At 40.8% G+C, this 21,089-nt stretch overlaps 2 protein-coding genes and 1 non-coding gene across 4 annotated transcripts; all 3 read left to right on the top strand.

The window, feature by feature from the left end:
* The first annotated feature begins 825 nt into the window (after positions 1 to 825).
* Positions 826 to 4,002, top strand: LOC125230970 (pre-mRNA 3' end processing protein WDR33). The gene is made up of 2 exons (XM_048136288.1): positions 826 to 963; positions 1,067 to 4,002. The coding sequence occupies exon 2, from the start codon at positions 1,085 to 1,087 to the stop codon at positions 3,824 to 3,826; it is 2,742 nt and encodes a 913-aa protein (XP_047992245.1). The 5' UTR covers positions 826 to 963; positions 1,067 to 1,084; the 3' UTR covers positions 3,827 to 4,002.
* On the top strand, positions 830 to 18,828 carry LOC125230971 (protein smoothened). 2 transcript variants are annotated; one of them, XM_048136289.1, is made up of 11 exons: positions 830 to 963; positions 5,474 to 6,137; positions 8,653 to 8,866; positions 9,416 to 9,536; positions 9,836 to 9,914; positions 11,192 to 11,416; positions 11,811 to 12,012; positions 12,476 to 12,643; positions 16,598 to 16,798; positions 17,176 to 17,440; positions 17,777 to 18,828. In XM_048136289.1, the coding sequence occupies exons 2-11, from the start codon at positions 5,474 to 5,476 to the stop codon at positions 17,897 to 17,899; spliced, it is 2,262 nt and encodes a 753-aa protein (XP_047992246.1). In that variant the 5' UTR covers positions 830 to 963; the 3' UTR covers positions 17,900 to 18,828. The 2 variants fall into 2 exon arrangements, with proteins under 2 accessions (XP_047992246.1, XP_047992248.1); XM_048136291.1 differs by lacking the exon at positions 830 to 963 and adding an exon at positions 4,130 to 4,259.
* Trnas-gcu lies at positions 6,698 to 6,779 on the top strand. Its single transcript has one exon. It is a non-coding gene; the product is annotated as a tRNA-Ser (tRNA).
* Positions 18,829 to 21,089: the final 2,261 nt, after the last annotated feature.

Here is a 21,089-nt window from a genome sequence, read left to right on the forward strand (position 1 = left end):
GTCTGTTAAGGCCATAAAGTTCAATTTAGTATGGCAAAAAAGTGTGAGCTCAGTCCCTATTGAAAGTCCATGGCCGAGCTAAAAATGTATTTATTTAGCTCGGAACACACTACGCGGACGTCCGTCGTAAAACGACCGCGACCGCGACCTATCAGTGTGCACGGAACAAAAGATCCAGCGAGCCAGATTTCGATCGGACGTCCATGCGCTCAAGGCCACGTCCGCGTCCGTCGACCGATAGTTTGCACGGTTATGTGTATTTCCAATGTCCAGATTCCCGTCCGCGGTCGATTTACGACGGACGTCCGCGTAGTGTGTTCCTAGCTTTAAGCAAGGAACACACTACGCGGACGTCCGTCGTGAATCGACCGCGGACGGGAATCTGGACAATGGAAAAACACATAACCGTGCAAACTATCGGTCGACGGACGCGGACGTGGCCTTGAGCGCGTGGACGTCCGATCGAAATCTGGTTCGCTGGATGTTTTGTTCCGTGCACACTGATCGGTCGCGGTCGCGGTCGTTTTACGACGGACGTCCGCGTAGTATGTTCCTAGCTTCATTCTGCAGTATTTAAAGAGAGCGAGAGAGAGAGAAGCATGTAATTCTAGAACCAATATAATTTCAAAATGCGCAATAAATTTCACACATTGTCACAACTTGGCACTTGGCCATCACATGGAACTGGAATGTTGGACAGTGAATAGCTAGCTGCTCTTGTGTTCTTGTCTATGCTCAAAGTATATAGAAAACAAAACAAAATGCAAAATACGTTGTCTATGGTTACGCTTATAGCGTAGCGTAGCGTATCTTTTTCTCTATATAATAGGAAATAGGTTAACATTCGTGTTATTTTAATAAAAACCCTTTTTTCACTTAGATGTAAATATTACGTGTTAAAATGTGTACTGTGTTGTTGTGATTAAAGCCGCGTAGAATGTTATAGCGACTCACGTTGACAAGGTAAGGATTAACGAGTGTAAAATAAATGGCCACAAATTCTGTTGGCTTCGGTAAAATCAAGATTGACATCGCTGTAACTATAACAAAATGTTTCTCTAACTAGGTATCGAAGTCACTAGCTATGGATTTCGGACACCCGCCACCGAATATTGGGATGCCACCACCCGGCATGGGTGGTCCAATGGGTCCTCCAATGGGTCCTCCAATGGGTCCTCCAATGGGTCCTCCAATGGGCCCTCCCATGGGTCCGCCAATGGGTCCACCTGGGCGCAACAACATGCGCCATAACTTTAGACCTTTCAACTACCAGATGCGCTTCCCGCCTCAAGGTCCCCTGAACATGACTCAAGATGATTTCGATGGTAAACGTTTACGTAAATCTGTTATGCGGAAAACCGTAGATTATAACGCTGCCATTATTAAAGCTTTAGAGTGTCGCGTTTGGCAGAGGGATTGGCGGGACAGGCACGCTCTGCAGCCCGACGCTATGTACACTCCCGACTTGTTGCCGCCTCCCTCATATCCTGATAATCCTATTAATGCGGTCACCACACGTTTCGTCAAAACTGCCACTAATAAAATGAGATGTCCCATTTTCGCTGTGGCTTGGACCCCGGAAGGTCGGAGGTTAATAACAGGGGCGTCCTCTGGAGAATTTACGTTGTGGAATGGTTTAACATTTAACTTCGAAACCATTCTACAAGCACATGATTCACCAGTCCGGTCAATGGTATGGTCACATGGGGAAGGCTGGATGGTAACAGGTGATCATTCTGGTTTCATAAAATACTGGCAGAGTAACATGAACAATGTAAAAATGTACCAAGCCCATAAAGAAGCTGTAAGGGGTATTAGTTTTAGTCCCAGTGACTCTAAAATTGTTACCTGTTCCGATGATGGAACCTTGCGTATATTCGACTTCTATAGATGCCAAGAAGAAAGAATATTGAGAGGACATGGTGCAGATGTCAAGTGTGTACAGTGGCATCCTACTAAGGCACTCATAGTGTCAGGCAGCAAAGATAACCAGCAACCAATAAAATTATGGGATCCTAAATCTGGAACTGCTCTCTCAACACTACACGCACATAAGTCTACTGTCATGGATCTAAAATGGAATGACAATGGAAATTGGTTAATAACAGCATCTCGAGACCATTTGCTCAAACTATTTGACATTCGTAAACTAGGATCTGAATTACAAATATTTAGAGGACACAAGAAAGAAGCCTCAAGTGTAGCATGGCACCCAACTCATGAGGGCTTATTTTGTTCTGGCGGTTCTGATGGTGCTATTCTGTTCTGGAATGTTGGAACTGATAAGGAAGTTGGATGCATTGAAGGTGCTCATGAATCTATAGTCTGGACAATGGCCTGGCATCCATTAGGTCATATTCTGTGCTCAGGGTCCAATGATCACACATCAAAATTTTGGACCAGAAACAGACCAGGAGATTTAATGAGAGACAAGTACAACCTCAACACTTTGCCGCCTGGTGTCCAAGATGACCATGACTTAGAAGAGCCAGCAATCATCCCTGGCATGGGTCCAGAAGACAAAGTAGAAATATTTTCTTCTGATAAAGATGCAGATAAAGTTATACCTGGTCTCGATTTAGATACAACATTGATACCAATGGACTTTGAGAAGAAAGTAAAGAAAGTTCCTTACAGTAAACCCATTCCTAGAAACTTCCAGGCCCAGTGGAATCATGGTCCTACTGCTGATGATGCAACAACAGAAGCCTTGACACAAGCATTAGTGGAATCAGTTCCGGGGGCAGTGCCGCTAACACAAATTACTCCCACAGCTATATTCATTTATGGAAAACTTATTACTGTAGATCCTGGATCTAAATTAGAAAAAGCCATTTCAGAAGGCCCTGTTGCTCTTAAAAAGTATATAGCTACAGGAGAAATAGAGGAACTGCATGATGTCATGCCACATCTAGAAGAAGATGCAGATGAAGATACTTACAATCAACCCTTTGAATATCCTGCGGCTGATCGCAATCATGATGGACCTGATAATGATGATGAAATGGAAGATCCATTTGCACATGAAAATTATGATGATCACAACATGGATGACATGGGAGATCAATCAATGGGAGATCAAGATTTCAACCAATCTAACATGAATAATATGAGATCAATGAATAATATGCCACCAATGGGCAATATGATGGGACCACCTATGCCCATGGGTAATATGGGTCCAATGGGAGGTCCACCGATGAATAATATGCCACCTCACCTGGCAGGAATGCCCCCACCCATGGGCAATATGCCACCTATGGGTAATATGCCACCAATGGGTAATATGCCTCCCATGGGCAACATGCCACCTATGGGCAACATGCCACCAATGGGGAACATGCCACCGATGGGCAACATGCCACAGATGGGCAATATGCCACCATTGGGGAACATGCAACAAATGGGGCCACCACCTATGGGCAACATGCCTCCTATGAATGTGAATATGGCTCCTAGACCTCCTTTCACTGACAATGGATTTAACAATAAAGGACATTTCGAGTCTGACTTCGATAACCAGTACCAACAAGAAAATGAAGAGTACAATAATGACGAAGATCAGTCCTACCAAGATCAAAATAATTATGACGATGAATCGTATAATGATGATGGCGACGACTATTCGCGCAATCAGAGATGGGGCAGCGGAGGGTACAGAGGTAGGAACCAGGACAGGGGAAGAGGGCAGGACAGAGGCCGCGGGCGCGGCATGAACGGGCACGGCGCGCGCGGCAACCGCCGCGGGCAGCGCGGCTCGCCCTGGCGCGGCCGCGGCGGCTCCAACCGCACCTTCCGGCGCGGCGGCAAGTCTGTGCCCAACTAGTATTCCGACCTCTACCATTGGTCGCGCCCTGACTAAGCAATAACTTTTAAGTTGAGACATTGAGTGTAAGTGTAAAGATGATTATTAAGTGATGAAGTTGCGAATGGTTGTATATAAGTTTTGTTTCCAGCTTGTATTTTATTTTCTAAGCTGAAAATTCTGAAAATAATAAAATTTATATTGAAAAAAAATATATTCAATGTTTTGTACAGGTGTTCCAATACATGAGCCGGATCTAGGTGAGTTGAACTGTCCTATTTGTTAATTAATTTGAACTGTGAACTCTTGCACATAAAATGTTTGTATGCTCCCAGGTAATTTATCCGAGATGAGTCAGCCCAGTTAGTCGCCCGCAGCGCTCGACCCGCAAGTCTCGGCACAAGGCTCCGCCCCGGCAATCCCTCGACGCGTCATCAAATCGCAACATCTTATAGTAAGATCCCGGTATTTTTTGATTTGTTTTGTTAATAAAAAATAATAAAGATACACCCATTCCTTCGTATGTAAATATTTGTTTATGTAGGACTGATTGTTGATTGAATAAATAAAAAGAAATAAATCATTAAAAGAAAATAAAGATAACACCATGTCCAAGGCGTACCCCGTCCTCGAGTAAAGCGCAGCCAACACATTGATGTTGATATATTTTTATGTGCATGATCTACCTAGCGTACCTAGTAATCTAAAAAAATTTTTTATGTATAATAAACAGGGTCTCTACTACTTTTGCATTGCAAGTTAACCTTCATTGAAAGATCACAATATCGTAATACAACTTTATTCTTTTAGTTGCCTTTATGTTTCAAGGATATTCACAAATAATTTTTAACCCCCCGGGGCCCCGTGTGGTGACGGGTTAAGAATTTCACCACCCCCTTTTTTCCCGTGGGTGTCGTAGTAGTCGACTGTGGGATATGGGTTAAATTGTGTCGTAGGCGAGAGGCGGGCAACCCGTCACTGCAATGTCATAATTTCGATTTTCTTCAACCCCTTTTTGCTAAAAGTGGCACTGAAACTTGAGTAGTTCATGTGCTCTGCCTGCCCCTTTATGGGATACAGGCGTGATTATATGTATGTATAATTTCCAATTTAAGTCAAAATTATTAGGTTATTGTTTTTGCATTTGGTATTATATTATTATCTTTTTCAATTTTAGCATCTTGACATACATATTTAATAGATTTTTGTGTCACACAATTTGCAATCTCACTTAGGTATACGAGATATTTATTATAATTTATTAACTTATTAAAAAAGAAGGCATAAAACTATCTACTCTGCAAATTTGGGTTGAGCATGAGCAGTGTATTTTTGTTTAACCTGCAGGTTTCCAAACTCTCAGACATAGTGTTGGCTAATATGTGTTGGCAAAAGCGTATTAGGTACCTATACCCATTGAATATCCTCGCTCCTTGGACGAATTACACTTATAATTTAAATAAAGATTACTACTAAGATCATTATTTAACGACAAGACTGTAGAAACGAATAAATATCTGAAATTTCAAAGGGTTTTATTTGACATCGCCCTGCACCTACATAAATAAAGAATACTTGAAAAATTGAATTGCAGTTTAATTTTCTTAGAGTAATTATTCTGTGGGAGGGTATAGCGGGTGGCAATAAAGGATGTTTCCATTGTTACAGATGAGTGTGGCGAGGAGGCTGTGGTGGGTGGTGGCCGTGTCGGCGTGCGCGGCCATGCACGGCGGCGGCGGCGACCGCAACTCCATAGCCAGGGAGTTCGACGCCAACCTCACCGACCATCTCGAGGCCATCAACGGCACGCCCAACTACAGACTGATCAAGCCAGACAGGAACACGCAGTGGTACCCTTCTACGGGGGAAATCAAGATCGATTACTGCGTCAGACAAGCCAAATGCGAGCAGCTGATCAACAGAACTTGTCTAGGCGTCGAACTGCCCTATGAACAAACTAGCGTCCATCTAACGTTCTTCCACACGCAGCAAGAGATCCAAAATCAATTGCAATTGTATACACATTTGATAAATGTGCCAAAATGTTGGGCCGTTATACAGCCCTTCCTGTGCTCTACGTTCATGCCTAAATGCGAGAACGTTTTAGGCAAAGACATGGTGTATCTGCCGTCGTTTGAGATGTGCAATGTGACGATGGAGCACTGTGCTCTCTTGTACAACACGTCGTACTTCCCGTCGTACCTGAAGTGCAACGAGACGCTGTTCCCGCCCAAGTGCGAGAACCCCGCGAAGGAGAAGATGAAGTTCAACACGACCGGCAAGTGCTTGCCTCCGCTCATACACACGGACAAACCCTTGCATTTTTATAAAGGTCAGTTTAATTTCTAAGCCACAGAAATGATCATTCCCTAATTCCCTACTAATACCATTGATATACTTAGTACTAGAATAATGGAAATAGTACTCTGTTCAAAATCTAAAATATTTTATTGAATAATTGGCATGGGTACCCACGTTATATCTTGCCTTACAAAGGCGTACAATATGAAAAGTGATTTCAATCACATTGAAGTACCTACTGGATTATTGAAGCCGATTTTATTTCCTAGTGGAGTTCGCGTCGCGCGTTTCATCATTGCGTACTCGTTGATAGTTCTATAGATTTTCTGAGACTTTTTACTCCATTTAAACTGACACGGTTAAATAAAAACTGTCAACAGACTTATCTTGCTTTAAGTATCTAATATAACGATTTCAACAAAAAATTGCTAAGTAATATCTAAGATTTTTTACTGTGATAGTCTATTCGTTGTAAGAATACGTGATTCATTAAAAATACGTTATTATCGCACATTGATTGATACAAAACTCTTTGCGTTCTTAATCACGTTCATATCTCAAGCAGCCTTTAATTTCACCAAGTTGTCACATGACGAGGTGGCCGAGTGGTTAAGGCGTTGGACTGCTAATCCAATGTGCTCTGCACGCGTGGGTTCGAATCCCATCCTCGTCGATATTTTTTGTAATTTTTTTCGCATGAATCGTTTTCTTTTTATTTTTTGTTTTTAATTAATTTGTAAATAACAAGTTAAGGGCGTGTTTAGATTTCAACAATTAACTTTTTTTTAATTAGAAGTTTAAATTTTTATGGAAGTTTAAAACATAAAGTAAAATTTGTGTTTTTTGATATCTGAACAGTTGTCGTATGCTGTGCGGATCTCGTGCTACATACTGAGAGCGAAAAACTAATATAAGTAGTCATCTGCTTCCTTATCGCAAATACAACATACAAGAATGATAACGAAATTTAGTTTTTTTTCGTAAAGCCTTTGATGCGTCTAACAATATAAGTTAGGCCCAAACTAACAAAAGTAGAGGTATATTCGAATTGGAGCATCTCAGTAAAAGTTAAAGCTTATCAGCTTTCTGCTTTAAAGCATTTTATAATTTTGTAATTTCCTTCCACACCTAACGAAGTTCCTTTCCTGGTTTCCTGGGGGCAAACTGGGGGGTCAATTTCAACTATGTAGGTACTGTATTTTTTTCCATGTTTGACATGTTTTGCATTATTAGGTAGTACTGGTCATGTATGGCAAACGTTTTCAGTGGATACATATGGAGCTCAAGTTAATATTGTACTCGTACTTAGTAAAATATATGTTTCAATTGATTCGTGGACAAATATACAAATAACACTGCGAGTCCCCCGACTCACCGCGAAACAGCTACGGCCCCGTAGTCGTGGTCTGTTTGCCGTGCCTGCGGGCCGCACGCGCCTGCTCGCTGCGTCCCCTCTCCACCAGGCATTGACGTTACTTAACGCCATCCTTGTCAGCGACAGCGAATTAGATATTTTTTTAACGACGGAAGCTAAATTCCTAGCCGCATCAAATCGTTACATCGAAACAACGGTTACCACTAGTTCCATTACCTGATTTGTTTTAAATTAAGTTTAAAAATTTGACTTCTTTGAATTATTATGACCATTCGGACATTTCCGCTATTTTGATATAATTTGAATGAACTGTTGCTTTTATTTTATTTGGTTCTCAATTTTTTTTTTGAACATTTTGACTTTTCCGAACGAAATTGTATTGCTATGGATTTAATAAATTTCTTTCATTTCCTTCACATTTATATCTATTATTAATTTTATTCTTACAATCTGTTCTATTTAAATTTAAATTGAATTTAATATTTATTTCAATAATGTTTCACTTCACTGTACTTGATAATGTATATTGCATGTTAGATCCTAAGAAATACAAAACTAATTAGCACGTAAGGTTTAACTGTCAGTGTTAATTTTATGCAATAATATCTGGGCAACCGAGCTTCGCTCTGTTCTGTTTCGTATCCTTGACATGTGTCGCCATCTAGTTCAAAAATGAATAGTTCCTACATCGAGCGAAAGAATTCTCAGCCTTAACAACACAACTACTCCACACGAGATGGCGCGCATTTCGCCACAAAAACTCAAACAGTGTATTTTTCTATTCGTTTTAGCCTTGACCTGTGTCGCCATCTAGTGTTTGCAATAAATAGTACTTACATCAACCGAAAGAATTCTGTCTTAACAGTACAACTACTGCACATGAGATGGCGCGCGAAGAAAAACTCATGAAAACTCGAAAATTCGCGTTTTCCGGGACTTAAGGATAAGTTAGACCGATTTTTCACCCCCAAAAACCCCCACATAACAAATTTCTGCGAAATCGTTAGAGCGGTTTCCGAGATCGTCAGTGTAAATAAATATATATATAAATAAATAAATATACAAGAATTGCTCGTTTAAAAGTATAAGGTATTGAAAATTTTGGTCTTTAGGAGCATTATGCTATTTGATCGATTATTACACAGTAGCACAATGACAACTATTTTTGCAGGTATACCGAACTGCGGCCTGCCGTGCCAGGATCCTCTATACACTGAAGATGAGCACCAGCAAATACGGCGGCTCATAGCGTGGGGCGCGGGCGGCTGTCTCGCGCTGAACTTACTCACAGTCGCCACCTTCCTTATAGACTGGCGCAGCGCGAACAAATATCCTGCGCTCGTCATCTTCTACATCAATGTGTGCTTCGCTGTGGCTAACATGGGGTGAGTCCATAACTACCAAATTGTAGCATATCGTGTCAGTACCTGCGGTGCCTCCCAACACAGGCATTTATTTGCTTACCGGGTGGCTCCATCCCCCCGCATCTTCTTGCAGCTGCCTCAGAATATGGGACACATTTTATATCTTTTCATGACCACGTTCTACAATATACAGTATACACAGACCTTGCTAAAACCGTCACGCTAACTTGCCCACGTGACATCAGATACTTGCTGTGATTTTTGGCTTACGATAGGGTACTAATAACAATATATAATTTTATCATTTCACACATGGCAAATTCTATTTTTGTGACATCCTCTATGGAGTGGTCTGTGGAATTAAAGTGCTGTTGATGTGTTGTCACTGATAATGTTTTTATGAACTAACTAGGTCACAATGAGCACTTTTTATGTAAATTTTTAAAAGCAATAAAAACAATCGTGCTTTTATAAAATTTTGTTCTTACTCGGATTATTTTCAATTTTACAACTTGCTCACTAAATTCTGATATTTTTCCGTAAGACTTAATGACCATTCTTGTTAATTAGATGGCTGGTCCAGTTCGGCATTGGGTCCAGGGACGACATAGTGTGTTCCAAAGACGGCACCAGGCGGCAGGGAGAACCTTCTGCGGAGGAGAATTTGTCATGCGTGGTTGTCTTTGTTCTTGTAAGTTTGAATCTTACCTATTTGTATTATTAAACAGGCAATATAATAAATTGGTCTTTAAATCTACATTATCATTTATTTAATATCACAATAATCGAAAACATTGTGTGTTCACATATGAGAATATGAAAACCCATAACAAAAACAGTATCATTTTATGACAGTGCGAATGAAGTCACTCATGACGGGCGCTAACTATAAACTTGTATATACGTGACCTTTTTCTGAAGTTGCAGTGTGTGGATCCATATCATACTAATATATGACAACTTGAAAATCTTACTTTCTAATTTTTACAGGTGTATTACTTCATGATGGCAGCTTGCGTTTGGTTCGTGATATTCACATACGCGTGGCATATGAGTTTTCGAGCTTTAGGTAATTTGAGCGTAGCCGTGTTTGCATAGAAAATCGGCCCTTTCGCCAAATGTTCACTGTATTTTTTTTTTAAAGAGCTCTCATGACAAATATTATTTACTGTAAGTTTGAGGTTTCTATCTTTTTTATTTTCTGAGATATGATTTTTTTATTAATTTACATAATATCCATTTTTTTCAACATTGGCTACGGCGATTCACTTGAACTTTTGGGACAATAATATACATGTAATGACTCACATGTTCTAGCAATAATATTTAATAGTGCCAAAAAAAATCTTGGCTTAAAGTAGGAAACAAAACTTCAGTATTTTTTTTTCTCGCTTTTTAGAAAAGCGACACCTACAGTTCTTTGTCAAGTAATTGCTTATATAAAGGCCTGCAACATATATTTTTTTTCAAAATAATCCAGTAGGTACTTCATACTAGAAAATGGAATAATAAAGGATACTACCCATACCGCAAACGAGCTACACAGTAAATAGGTGAATTTTAGTCGTAATACCTTTATGAATGCAATCTTCCAGTACCAATATTGTTAATAATAAAGAGGTTTGCGACTAAAATTCACCTATTTACTGTGTAGCTCGTTTGTGGTATGGGTAGTATCCTTTATTATTCCATTTTCTAGTATGAAGTACCTCCTGGATTATTTTGAAAAAAATATATATTGCGGGCCTTTATATAAGCAATTACTTGACAAAGAACTATAGGTGTCGCTTTTCTAAAAAGCGAGAAAAAAAATACTGAAGATTTGTTTCCTACTTTAAGCCAAGATTTTTTTCGGCACTATTAAATATTATTGCTAGAACAAGTCATTACATGTATATTATTGTCCCAAAAGTTCAAGTGAATCGCATTAGCCAATGTTGAAAAAAATGGATATTATGTAAATTAATAAAAAAATCATATCTCAGAAAATAAAAAAGATAGAAACCTCAAACTTACAGTAAATAATATTTGTCACGAGAGCTCTTTAAAAAAAAATTACAGTGAACATTTGGCGAAAGGGCCGATTTTCTATGCAAACACGGCTACGCTCATTTTATACATATACAAACATATACATAGAATACTATTGTACAGTTTTACAGAATTCAGTAATAATCTTCACATGAAATTCAGTGAAAGTCAATGAAGACCGGCATAACATTGCGGGACTTTGTATTCCAATCCCTCATTATGAAAACACCACAAAGAAATATAATATTAAAATGAGACAGATTGCAGAAAATATGAGTAAGTAGGATTCGCTACATCATTTTGTTCGATTTCCAGGTAAAATTCAAGACAGAATAGACAAGAAAGCGGCATACTTCCACCTAGTAGCGTGGTCCCTCCCTCTCGTCCTGACCATCTCAACCATGGCCTCCGGAGAAGTGGACGGCAGCAGCGTCACAGGCATTTGTTTCGTGGGCTACGTGAACCACTCCATGCGAGCGGGGCTACTGCTCGCGCCGCTCCTGTTTGTACTGCTGCTGGGCGGCTACTTCCTGCTGAGAGGTCAGTGTTTACCCCCATGTAACAGTCAACGTCGTAAATGTTGGAGTACTTGGAGTGTGTTCATATTGAGCTAGCTTAGTTACTGCTGCCACTGTTCATGTAAAACAAAGGATAATTCAGATAGAGGTTTTTGGATCCATGTTTTTTGAAAGTATCATCAGTCATTACCATCAGGACTTAAACATAATAAAGGTATGCCAAGTGATAATCTCTAATGATTTGAAAAAAAATGACCAGGGGTCTATTTCTAAAAACTGAAAGTTACAAGTTACAAGCGGAAGTCTTTTTCCATCTTGTCATATTAGACATGACTACCACATGAAAGTTGTAACTTGTAGCTTCGAGAAATGGGCCCCTTGAGGCTGCATTTGTTTCATCATCAGTCTTTTTGCAGGTGTATTCTCCCTGATAGCAGTCCGCGTGTCAAGCAAAGACGTGATCTCAGCGCGGGCAGCCAACAAGATCCGTCAGACCATCACTCGCTGCTCGTTGACGGCGGCGCTGGTTGCAGTGTTCATATGTGTCACCTTCGCTTGTCATCTCTACGAGTTCCGGAACTCGGAACTGTGGAAGGAGTCCTTTAAGAACAACATTATGTAAGCATATCACCAGATGTCCAATGATTACCTCCCCCGGGATGTCCCTTCGGGACATCCCGGCGTCCTGATTTTTGGATATGATAGAGGATTACCTCTGAACTCCATGCACTCACGTTATAAAAAAAAAAAACAATGATTACCTAAGTACATTGCTGTCAATATTCATTTTTCTAAAGCAACGGGTCCTCATCGGGATCAGCTCGGTTCCAAGGTTAAGCTATGTTAGTGTAACTATACAGTCTATGTTTGGCTTTCAAAACTTAGCAGGCGCTTTCAAAATTAAAACAGCTCCACGGATCTTCGTCAAAAACATTTTACTAACAGAATACGTCTAACGTCTCGTCATGTTTATTATAAGATTTCCTAATAAGTGGTGACCTACCGTGGACCCCAATACACACTATGCAACCTTAGTCCTGTTTTATAATTGTCATTTTCCAAGTGTATAATTTTGTGTAAGTTGCCGGCTGGAGGCGCTGAGCGGCGCGCGCGTGTGCTTGGGCGGCGCGCGGCCGTCGCTGTCGGTGCTGCAGCTGCGCCTGCTGTGCTGCTTCGCGGCCGGCGCGCTCATGGCCTCCTGGACCTGGACGCCCGCCGCCGCCGCCGCCTGGCGCCGCTACCTGGCCAGGTGCTTTACACGAAACATTGCTGATACTTTCGACTCACCACCTGGGGCCCATTTCTCGAAAGTTATTAATCTATTAATTAATATTAGTGTGTTGCCATGGCAACCCATACGATTTGACAGTTCGTGGACTAATAATATTAGTCTAATATCGTACGAGAAATGGGCCCCTGTAGCACACTCAATGAAGCCTATCTCGCGGGAAATAATTCGTGTATAGGCGAATTTTGGCATAGTTGTCGGGAATGGTGTTCTAATCCACATACTCAAAGTACTGATGGGTAGGGGAGGAGCTAACGGGTGGAGGGGGGTGTAAAGGTCCCTTTTTTTAGTTTTTCGCGAATAACTCTTAAACTGTGGCACATAGCAAAAAATGTTCTGAAACACAAGTAATCTTCATAAAATTCTCTACAAAAAAGTCTTATACACTTTTTATCTGGGACCAATCGTTCATGAGATATGGAAGGGAAAAGATGGACAATAAAGGAATAAACTCATTTGTTTATGAACAATACGTTTATTCATATAGAGACGCGGTAGCGTGTCAAGCCAGGTTCAAGTAACAAAAGTAGCAAGCAGCACCGTGTGTAATATTACACGAACCGTTTGGAGCCACATTTGACCCCCTTCTAACTCAAAAACTATTTCACATAAACGTGTTATAATGCAACGTAAAAAGAAACCAACGCGCGTAGTAAAAGTATGAGCCATAAGCGCTCCTCAATAAGCCCGGTACTAGCAGCCCGCCTTAGTGCGTTTTCACATTATCCGATCCGATATCGGATGTCGGAAGGATTTCAAAGGCAAAAATCCAAGACGGCGCCTTAAATGTACGGGATATCGGTCCTACTTCCGATATTGGATCGGATAATGTGAAAACGCACTTAACCCGCACGCGCGCGCGCAGGCCTTTATAAACCACCGCGCGGCCGGCGCTCGCTCATCCCAGTCGTCCTCAAAACGTCGACGTAAAACCGCCCCACAAGGATGGGGCGCGACCAGATACAGCCCTCACAGCGCCCAGCGCGGAAGGGGCTACTCACACCCCAGCAGGGGTGTTGAACGACATTACAGCAGCGCTCGCTCAGTTTGCCTCGCGCAGCGATCCGATCACATTGTAGCTGACTTGACGAGCAAAGCACCACGACCGCCCAATACTGCTTTGATGCGATAAATTCATAAATAAAATTCCTAACTATCTTCCGTCTCTACTTCGATGGGAGCTCCGTTAGTGCATGCTCCCGAGCATACACCACAGACACTGGAGCAGGCAATTCCTGCTTTTCGGCAGCCGCATCGCACCCCACACCCAGTCTTGCATCGGCAAAATATAGTTTTGAGAATGGAGTCAGGTGCCACTGGGTCGTTGGTTGTCACTGGCTTTAATATGCCATCGCCTCTTCTAGTTCATCCCCATTCAGTAGGTGGTAAATAAATTGTACGTTAAATACAAAATATTTGTACGCCTGCTTGAATATTGAATGCACGTGCTAAACTTACCTCTATTTTAGGAAAATTTTACTTATTGTATCCGAAAAAAAGGCGTACAAATATTTTTGTATTTAACGTACAATTTATTTACCACCTACTGAATGGGGATGAACTAGAAGAGGCGATGGCATATTAAAGCCAGTGACAACCAACGACCCAGTGGAACCTGACTCCATTCTCAAAACTATATTTTGCCGATGCAAGACTGGGTGTGGGGTGCGATGCGGCTGCCGAAAAGCAGGAATTGCCTGCTCCAGTGTCGGTGATGTATGCTCGGGAGCATGCACTAACGGAGCTCCCATCGAAGTAGAGACGGAAGATAGTTAGGAATTTTATTTATGAATTTATCCCATCAAAGCAATACTGGGCGGTCGTGATGATTTGCTCGTCAAGTCAGCTACAATGTGATCGGATCGCTGCGCGAGACAAACTGAGCGAGCGTTGCTGTAATGTCGTTCAACACCCCTGCTGGGGTGTGAGTAGCCCCTTCCGCGCTGGGCGCTGTGAGGGCTGTATCTGGTCGCGCCCCATCCTTGTGGGGCGGTCTTACGTCGACGTTTTGAGGACGACTGGGATGAGCGAGCGCCGGCCGCGCGGTGGCTTATAAAGGGCTGCGCGCGCGCGCGGGGTAAGTGCGTTTTCACATTATCCGATCCGATATCGGAAGTAGGACCGATATCCCGTACATTTAAGGCGCCGTCTTGGATTTTTGCCTTTGAAATCCTTCCGACATCCGATATCGGATCGGATAATGTGAAAACGCACTAAGGTGGGCTGCTAGTACCGGGCTTATTGAGGAGCGCTTATAGCTCATACTTTTACTACGCGCGTTGGTTTCTTTTTACGTTGCATTATAACACGTTTATGTGAAATAGTTTTTGAGTTAGAAGGGGGTCAAATGTGGCTCCAAACGGTTCGTGTAATATTACACACGATGCTGCTTGCTACTTTTGTTACTTGAACCTGGCTTGACACGCTACCGCGTCTCTATATGAATAAACGTATTGTTCATAAACAAATGAGTTTATTCCTTTATTGTCCATATTTTCCCTTCCATATCTCATGAACGATTGGTCCCAGATAAAAAGTGTATAAGACTTTTTTGTAGAGAATTTTATGAAGATTACTTGTGTTTCAGAACATTTTTTGCTATGTGCCACAGTTTAAGAGTTATTCGCGAAAAACTAAAAAAAGGGACCTTTACACCCCCCTCCACCCGTTAGCTCCTCCCCTACCCATCAGTACTTTGAGTATGTGGATTAGAACACCATTCCCTACAACTATGCCAAAATTCGCCTATACACGAATTATTTCCGCCGACGGACAGTTAAATGTCTTCGTTAGGCGTGCTACTGTGTGCATTAGATATTAGTCGAGTGTCATGTCGCTTTAAAAACCGTTAAAATTTACGCTTAGGTTATTGTTCTGGGATTCTAGCTAGTCGAATGCAGTGTTGTCACATCTACCTATTTATAGGTAGATCTACCTATTTTGCCTCCCGTCTACCTGTACCTATTTCGGTCCTAAATCTACCTATTTTCTAAAATATTACTATTGTAGAAAATTCTCCATGCGTGTTACGAAATTAAGTTTTACCTGTCTTATAATTACAGCATTTTACTTAAATCGGAACGTGTTTAGTGAATAATCTGTGGGTGAGTCAGCTTGAAAGTCTTGATGTTTGACAGTTTTGACACTGACAGCCTGGTAGTGACAGTGACAGTGTCATTTGACAATGACATTCCTCATAGCAGTGCATATGACAATGTAGAAAGGCTATTTTCTTCAATAAATCTGATGAAAACTTGTCAAAGGAACAGATTATGTATGTACGGAAACGTTAGAGGGGCTGCTTCATACAAAGCGGTTCATTGCGAACAATGGAGACGCTAGCTTGTGTTTAAAATATTTTAACAAAAACATGTATAAACACCATAAAGAACTCACCAAGTAAACCAATAAATATATTTTTAATAGTTTAGAAGCATTTTTAATCATTAAAACTGGACTTACCTTAGATGGTATTAAAACAGGTAGATCTACCTATTTTTCGTTTCTAATTCTACCAGTTTCTACCTATTTTTTCACCCTGGTCTACCATTTTGTTCAAATTGTATGTGACAACACTGGTCGAATGTACAAAACTTAAATGATATTAAGACGATTATTAAGTGACTTTTCATTCCCTATTATCATTTTACCACATAAACTTATACTTTCAGCATTACTCATCTCGGCTATAATTACTGCTGTAGCTTGACGTTTTCAATGATAGAGTATTATGTCCCCTGAGAAAAAATTGTCTCGCGACTCAGCTCCGTCCTTATAAACGTTGCTCGGACGAAGCGAACGCATTCGCTACCGCAACGCCTCGGGCGAGTACATCCTCCGGCTAACAAACTACCTGTGTGTACCTTATAAACGGCGAACTGCCGATTATGATATTTTTACGTTTTATTTTTACAGAAAATGCGGGTGCTCAGTGGAAGCGGAGACGACCCGTCGCGCGCGCAAGCACGAGCTGATCGCGCGCGCCTACCGCCGCCGCGGCGAGTTCGCGGCGCGCGGCCGGCTCTCCATCAGCCTCGGCGGCTCGCGCCAGGACCCCGTGGGGCTCTGTCTCGACCACACCGAGCCCGTCGACTACCCCGACAACAAGCACGAGAGGTAACGCAAAAAATGTACAACCGATCTTTGCTGAAAATCTAGGTCGATCGCAGCGCATTAGCCAGGTCCACACAGAGCGAGGCACGCCGCGAGTGCTAGCGCAGCAAATATTCAATTTAGACGTAAATAGGCTGAGGCAGTGCGCGCGTTTTGCTCGGCCGAGCGACATACCTCATCCTAGGCACGTCATTTGCCGCGCGAGCACATTACCTCGCGGCGTGCCTCGCTATGTGTGGACCCGGCTAATTAATGTGATTAATAATTCGCATCACAAAGAGAAAAACCCTGATATCTTGCTGAAATATAATATATTTTACTTTCAGTTGTTTATTTTAGCAATGATGATGACAATAAACACATGTCTATCCACATTCTAGTTGTGAGTTATCTTCATCATGGGCGGCGAACCTGCCTCGCTTCGTCCGCCGCCGCGACGCACTAGTCCTCCCGCCGGCGCACGCGTCGCTCAGCTCGACCCCGGACCGGCGCCACTCGCAGGACTCGCAGATCAGCATCAGCCTGCGCCACGTGTCGGTGGAGTCCCGCCGGAACTCGCTCGACAGTCAGCTCTCCGTCAAGATCGCGGAGATGAAGACTAAAGTCGGCCGCCGCAGGACCAAGCATGGCAAGACTAAACGCAAGGTATTTTTTTATTATACCTTCTGTTATTCTGTAACAGCTATAACACTCGAAAACAGCTCTAATTTTAGAGTGGAGGGAATGACCCCCAAGAATTTTTATAATTTCGAGAGTTGGTAGTTAGCAAATCTCGTCTTTTTATGTATTCCTATTTGTTTACCATGTACATACTTGTTACCTGAGGGAGGACCCTGAAGTGGCTCTGCAGAAAATCGAAATTGATGTACCTGGGCTTAAATCTATAGAGGGTTTAGCGTTATCCTATATCCAATTGAAGTGTCTTTTCCTATTGAACACCAATGTTGTTCTATTCAAGTTTTATTTACTTGGTTCTTTCAGGCGCGGTCCGTAAGGAAAGAAAGTACACCATCCATAGAGAGCCAAATCAGCCGCTACTGGCTGCAGGCGGTGGCGGCCAACAACGACCCGGCCCGCGAGGAGGTCAAGTTCAGCTTCGATTGATCACATACCAAAGCGATCGTTTATTATCTATGCGTCCATTATTATTAGGCACCTTTTGATACAAACCACTGATCTCTATTTTAAAAGGTGTCACATAAAATCAAGAAAGTACCTGATTTCAAAGGTCTGTTGTTCCATAAACTTATTCATTTGACAGCAGCGCTAAAACGTTTATCTGACGATTATCTGATTTCGCAGCAGATATTGTATGAGATCAGTGACACAAAGTTACGATTTAGGGCTCATAATCGTGTTTGTATTGAGCCCGTCTAGTTTAAGAGTAATGTAACGTCCGGGCCGATGATGTTAACGTGCTTTTCCACTGGTGAAAAGATGACGATTGGATTTATATGACAAGAAGGAAATTACTATTTTTTGTTAGATATAGCATGTCAAAAAAAAGTACAATGAATAGAGGCGAAATTATTTTTTATGGGACGGTAACCCAAGGGTTCAAGGCGCCTACATTTATTTTATATTAGTCGCTAGTTTACTGACAGAAATGGCTTGACAGACTATATATTGACACTTAATATTCAGCCACATATTCCTTTGCTAGTGGAAAAGCATCATTAATTGGTGCAGTATTTTTGTAATATTATTGGATATAAGCAGTTTCTAAACGAATAATTTGAATTTGCTTAAAGCTCTGTGATCCTACCATATCGTGATATACGAATTAAATATCTAGTAAAGATGAAATTACCAGTGATAGAAATATAATATACCTATTGCAACTTATTTGCAAGATACTTATATAAAACCATTGAGTGCAAAATGAACTAAATATCATTTTATATATTCACTGCCGTATGCATGTGAGCGTCAGGACCCCTGGACCACTACAGATATTTGATGTTTAGTACATACTAAAATTTAGTACCTATTTGATACTATTTGGTACCTGAGTACATATATTTGGTACCTCCACTGATATCGAAAAATCGAGCGAATAAAGTGGCCAGACATTCTGACGTCAGGATGTCTGGACCATTTTTGGTTTACATAGTTCTAGACAACACTACTAATTGATATCTTAGTCAATATTTACTACCTATTTGGTACCTGTCAATATATTTTTTTCAAATTTTTTTGGCGTACCAGAAAATGTTATGATGGAATTTAAAGTTGTGAGCCCAGCCGTGGCGTTGAAGTATGTAGCGCCTGTCAAAAGAATAGAGGCAAATCCGCCTGCCCTCCTGCGCGTCAACTTAAATATGAATTTATTTATAGGCACTCGCACATCATCTCTACTCATATAGTCGAAATATAAAAGTAATTAGTGTAATTACACTAGTTTTCCATTTTCCTCCTGAGAGAACATCCTACAGTCTCAAGAACGTCTAATGTCATGTCATGTCCCTGAGAGACATCTCCTGGCGGAGAAATTTGTAAATCAGTTTACCCCTGACAGCCGGTCATTTTTGCGACTGTTCAGCAGCTGTAGAGCTGTATGGCAGATTTGGCGGCATTGTGGTTGTAGGTACTGATAGTAGATGATTGATTTGATGTTTGTATTTATTCTTAATTCATAATTGACACTAATCGATGCAAAAAACAAACAAATAAACAGTGGTTTATTTATATGATAAGCCCCTATAACGGAGCTCGTGGACCATAGACTGGTCCACATCATCAAAATACATCCTATATACCAATATTACCAATGACGCTGTTAATTATAACAGTTTATGCTATTTTCCCCCTAGAATTTGCCCAACTGTTGCCACGTGTTTAGGTCTCTCAGGAGGAAAATGGAAAACTAGTGTAATTACACTAATTACTTTTATATTTCGACTATATTAATGCCACTAGTCAGTAGTAGAGATGATGTTGCGAGTGCCTAAAACTAAATTCCTATTTAAGTTGACGCGCGCAGGAGGGCAGGCGGATTTGCCTCTATACTTTTGACAGGCGCTACATACTTCAACGGCACGGCCGGGCTCACAACTTTAAATTCCGTCATAACTTTTTTCTGGTACGCCAAAAAAATTTGAAAAAAATATATTGACAGGTACCAAATAGGTGGTAAATATCACGTAAATATTGACTAAGATATCAATTAGTAGTGTTGTCTAGAACTATGTAAACCAAAAATGGTCCAGACATCCTGACGTCAGAATGTCTGGCCACTTTATTCGCTCGATTTTTCGATATCAGTGGAGGTACCAAATATATGTACTCAGGTACCAAATAGTATCAAATAGGTACTAAATTTTAGTATGTACTAAACATCAAATATCTGTAGTGGTCCAGGGGTCCTGACGCTCACGTATGCATTATACATTTTTGATTCTTTATAGCCTGAGGCAGCTTTTTCATGTTTCATTAAGGTGGATATATTTTTATAAAATCAAGACTGATCAGAATCTCTACTAATATTCATTCAGAACTGACAAAACCATGACATTATACATATATTATATGAAGTTCATTTGAATATCATGCATATTGATTCTATGAACCACGCAAGACATGTGCAAATACGTGCCATAAATATTATTTATTTATGAGTGTAATTTTGGTCAGACATAGATCGACTGATTATTTTTTATTAGTAATTAGGTGATAATTTAGATAAAACTTATTAACGTAGTTAGGATTAAGTTAAGCTTTTTTTACTAGAAATGTAATAAAATTTACATTAACTATCAAACTGATTTTAAACGCACACTTGTGGTTGTGAGGTAGTTGTGATTTTTTTACGAGGCTTTTATAATAAAACACCTGAATTTAACAATACTGGAAATATAACGTCAGATTTTTATCAAATGAAACTGTCAGGAATTCGATAGATTGTTTTTTTTTATTTGACATTTATAACAGTAAGTTTGTAATCTGCATTGTGCAAGCTTACTGTATTGATCTGTTAAAAAATGATAACATATTGCTCTTTACCTCAAAAAGATCAGAGACGGATTGGACTGTAGAGATGTATTGTGGTTTTTTATAACGCTGTCACTATCGATATTAGACGGGATTTTATTGTGTATTTTGATATACGGAAGCCTGTTTAAAATGATGCTATAGCTTTAATGTTTTTCGACTCATAATATTACCAGTTTACATTTAGTTGATACATTGGACAATATTTTTGGCATTGGCAATAAATGTTGCATTTTAAATAAATAAATCTTTTACTTAAAAACCTACCTAGAATAACACCTTACCTAAAAATAAAACAACGAAA

This window comes from Leguminivora glycinivorella, chromosome 11 (genome assembly GCF_023078275.1).
Source record: "Leguminivora glycinivorella isolate SPB_JAAS2020 chromosome 11, LegGlyc_1.1, whole genome shotgun sequence".
In the NCBI taxonomy this organism is placed as follows: Eukaryota; Metazoa; Arthropoda; class Insecta; order Lepidoptera; family Tortricidae; genus Leguminivora; species Leguminivora glycinivorella.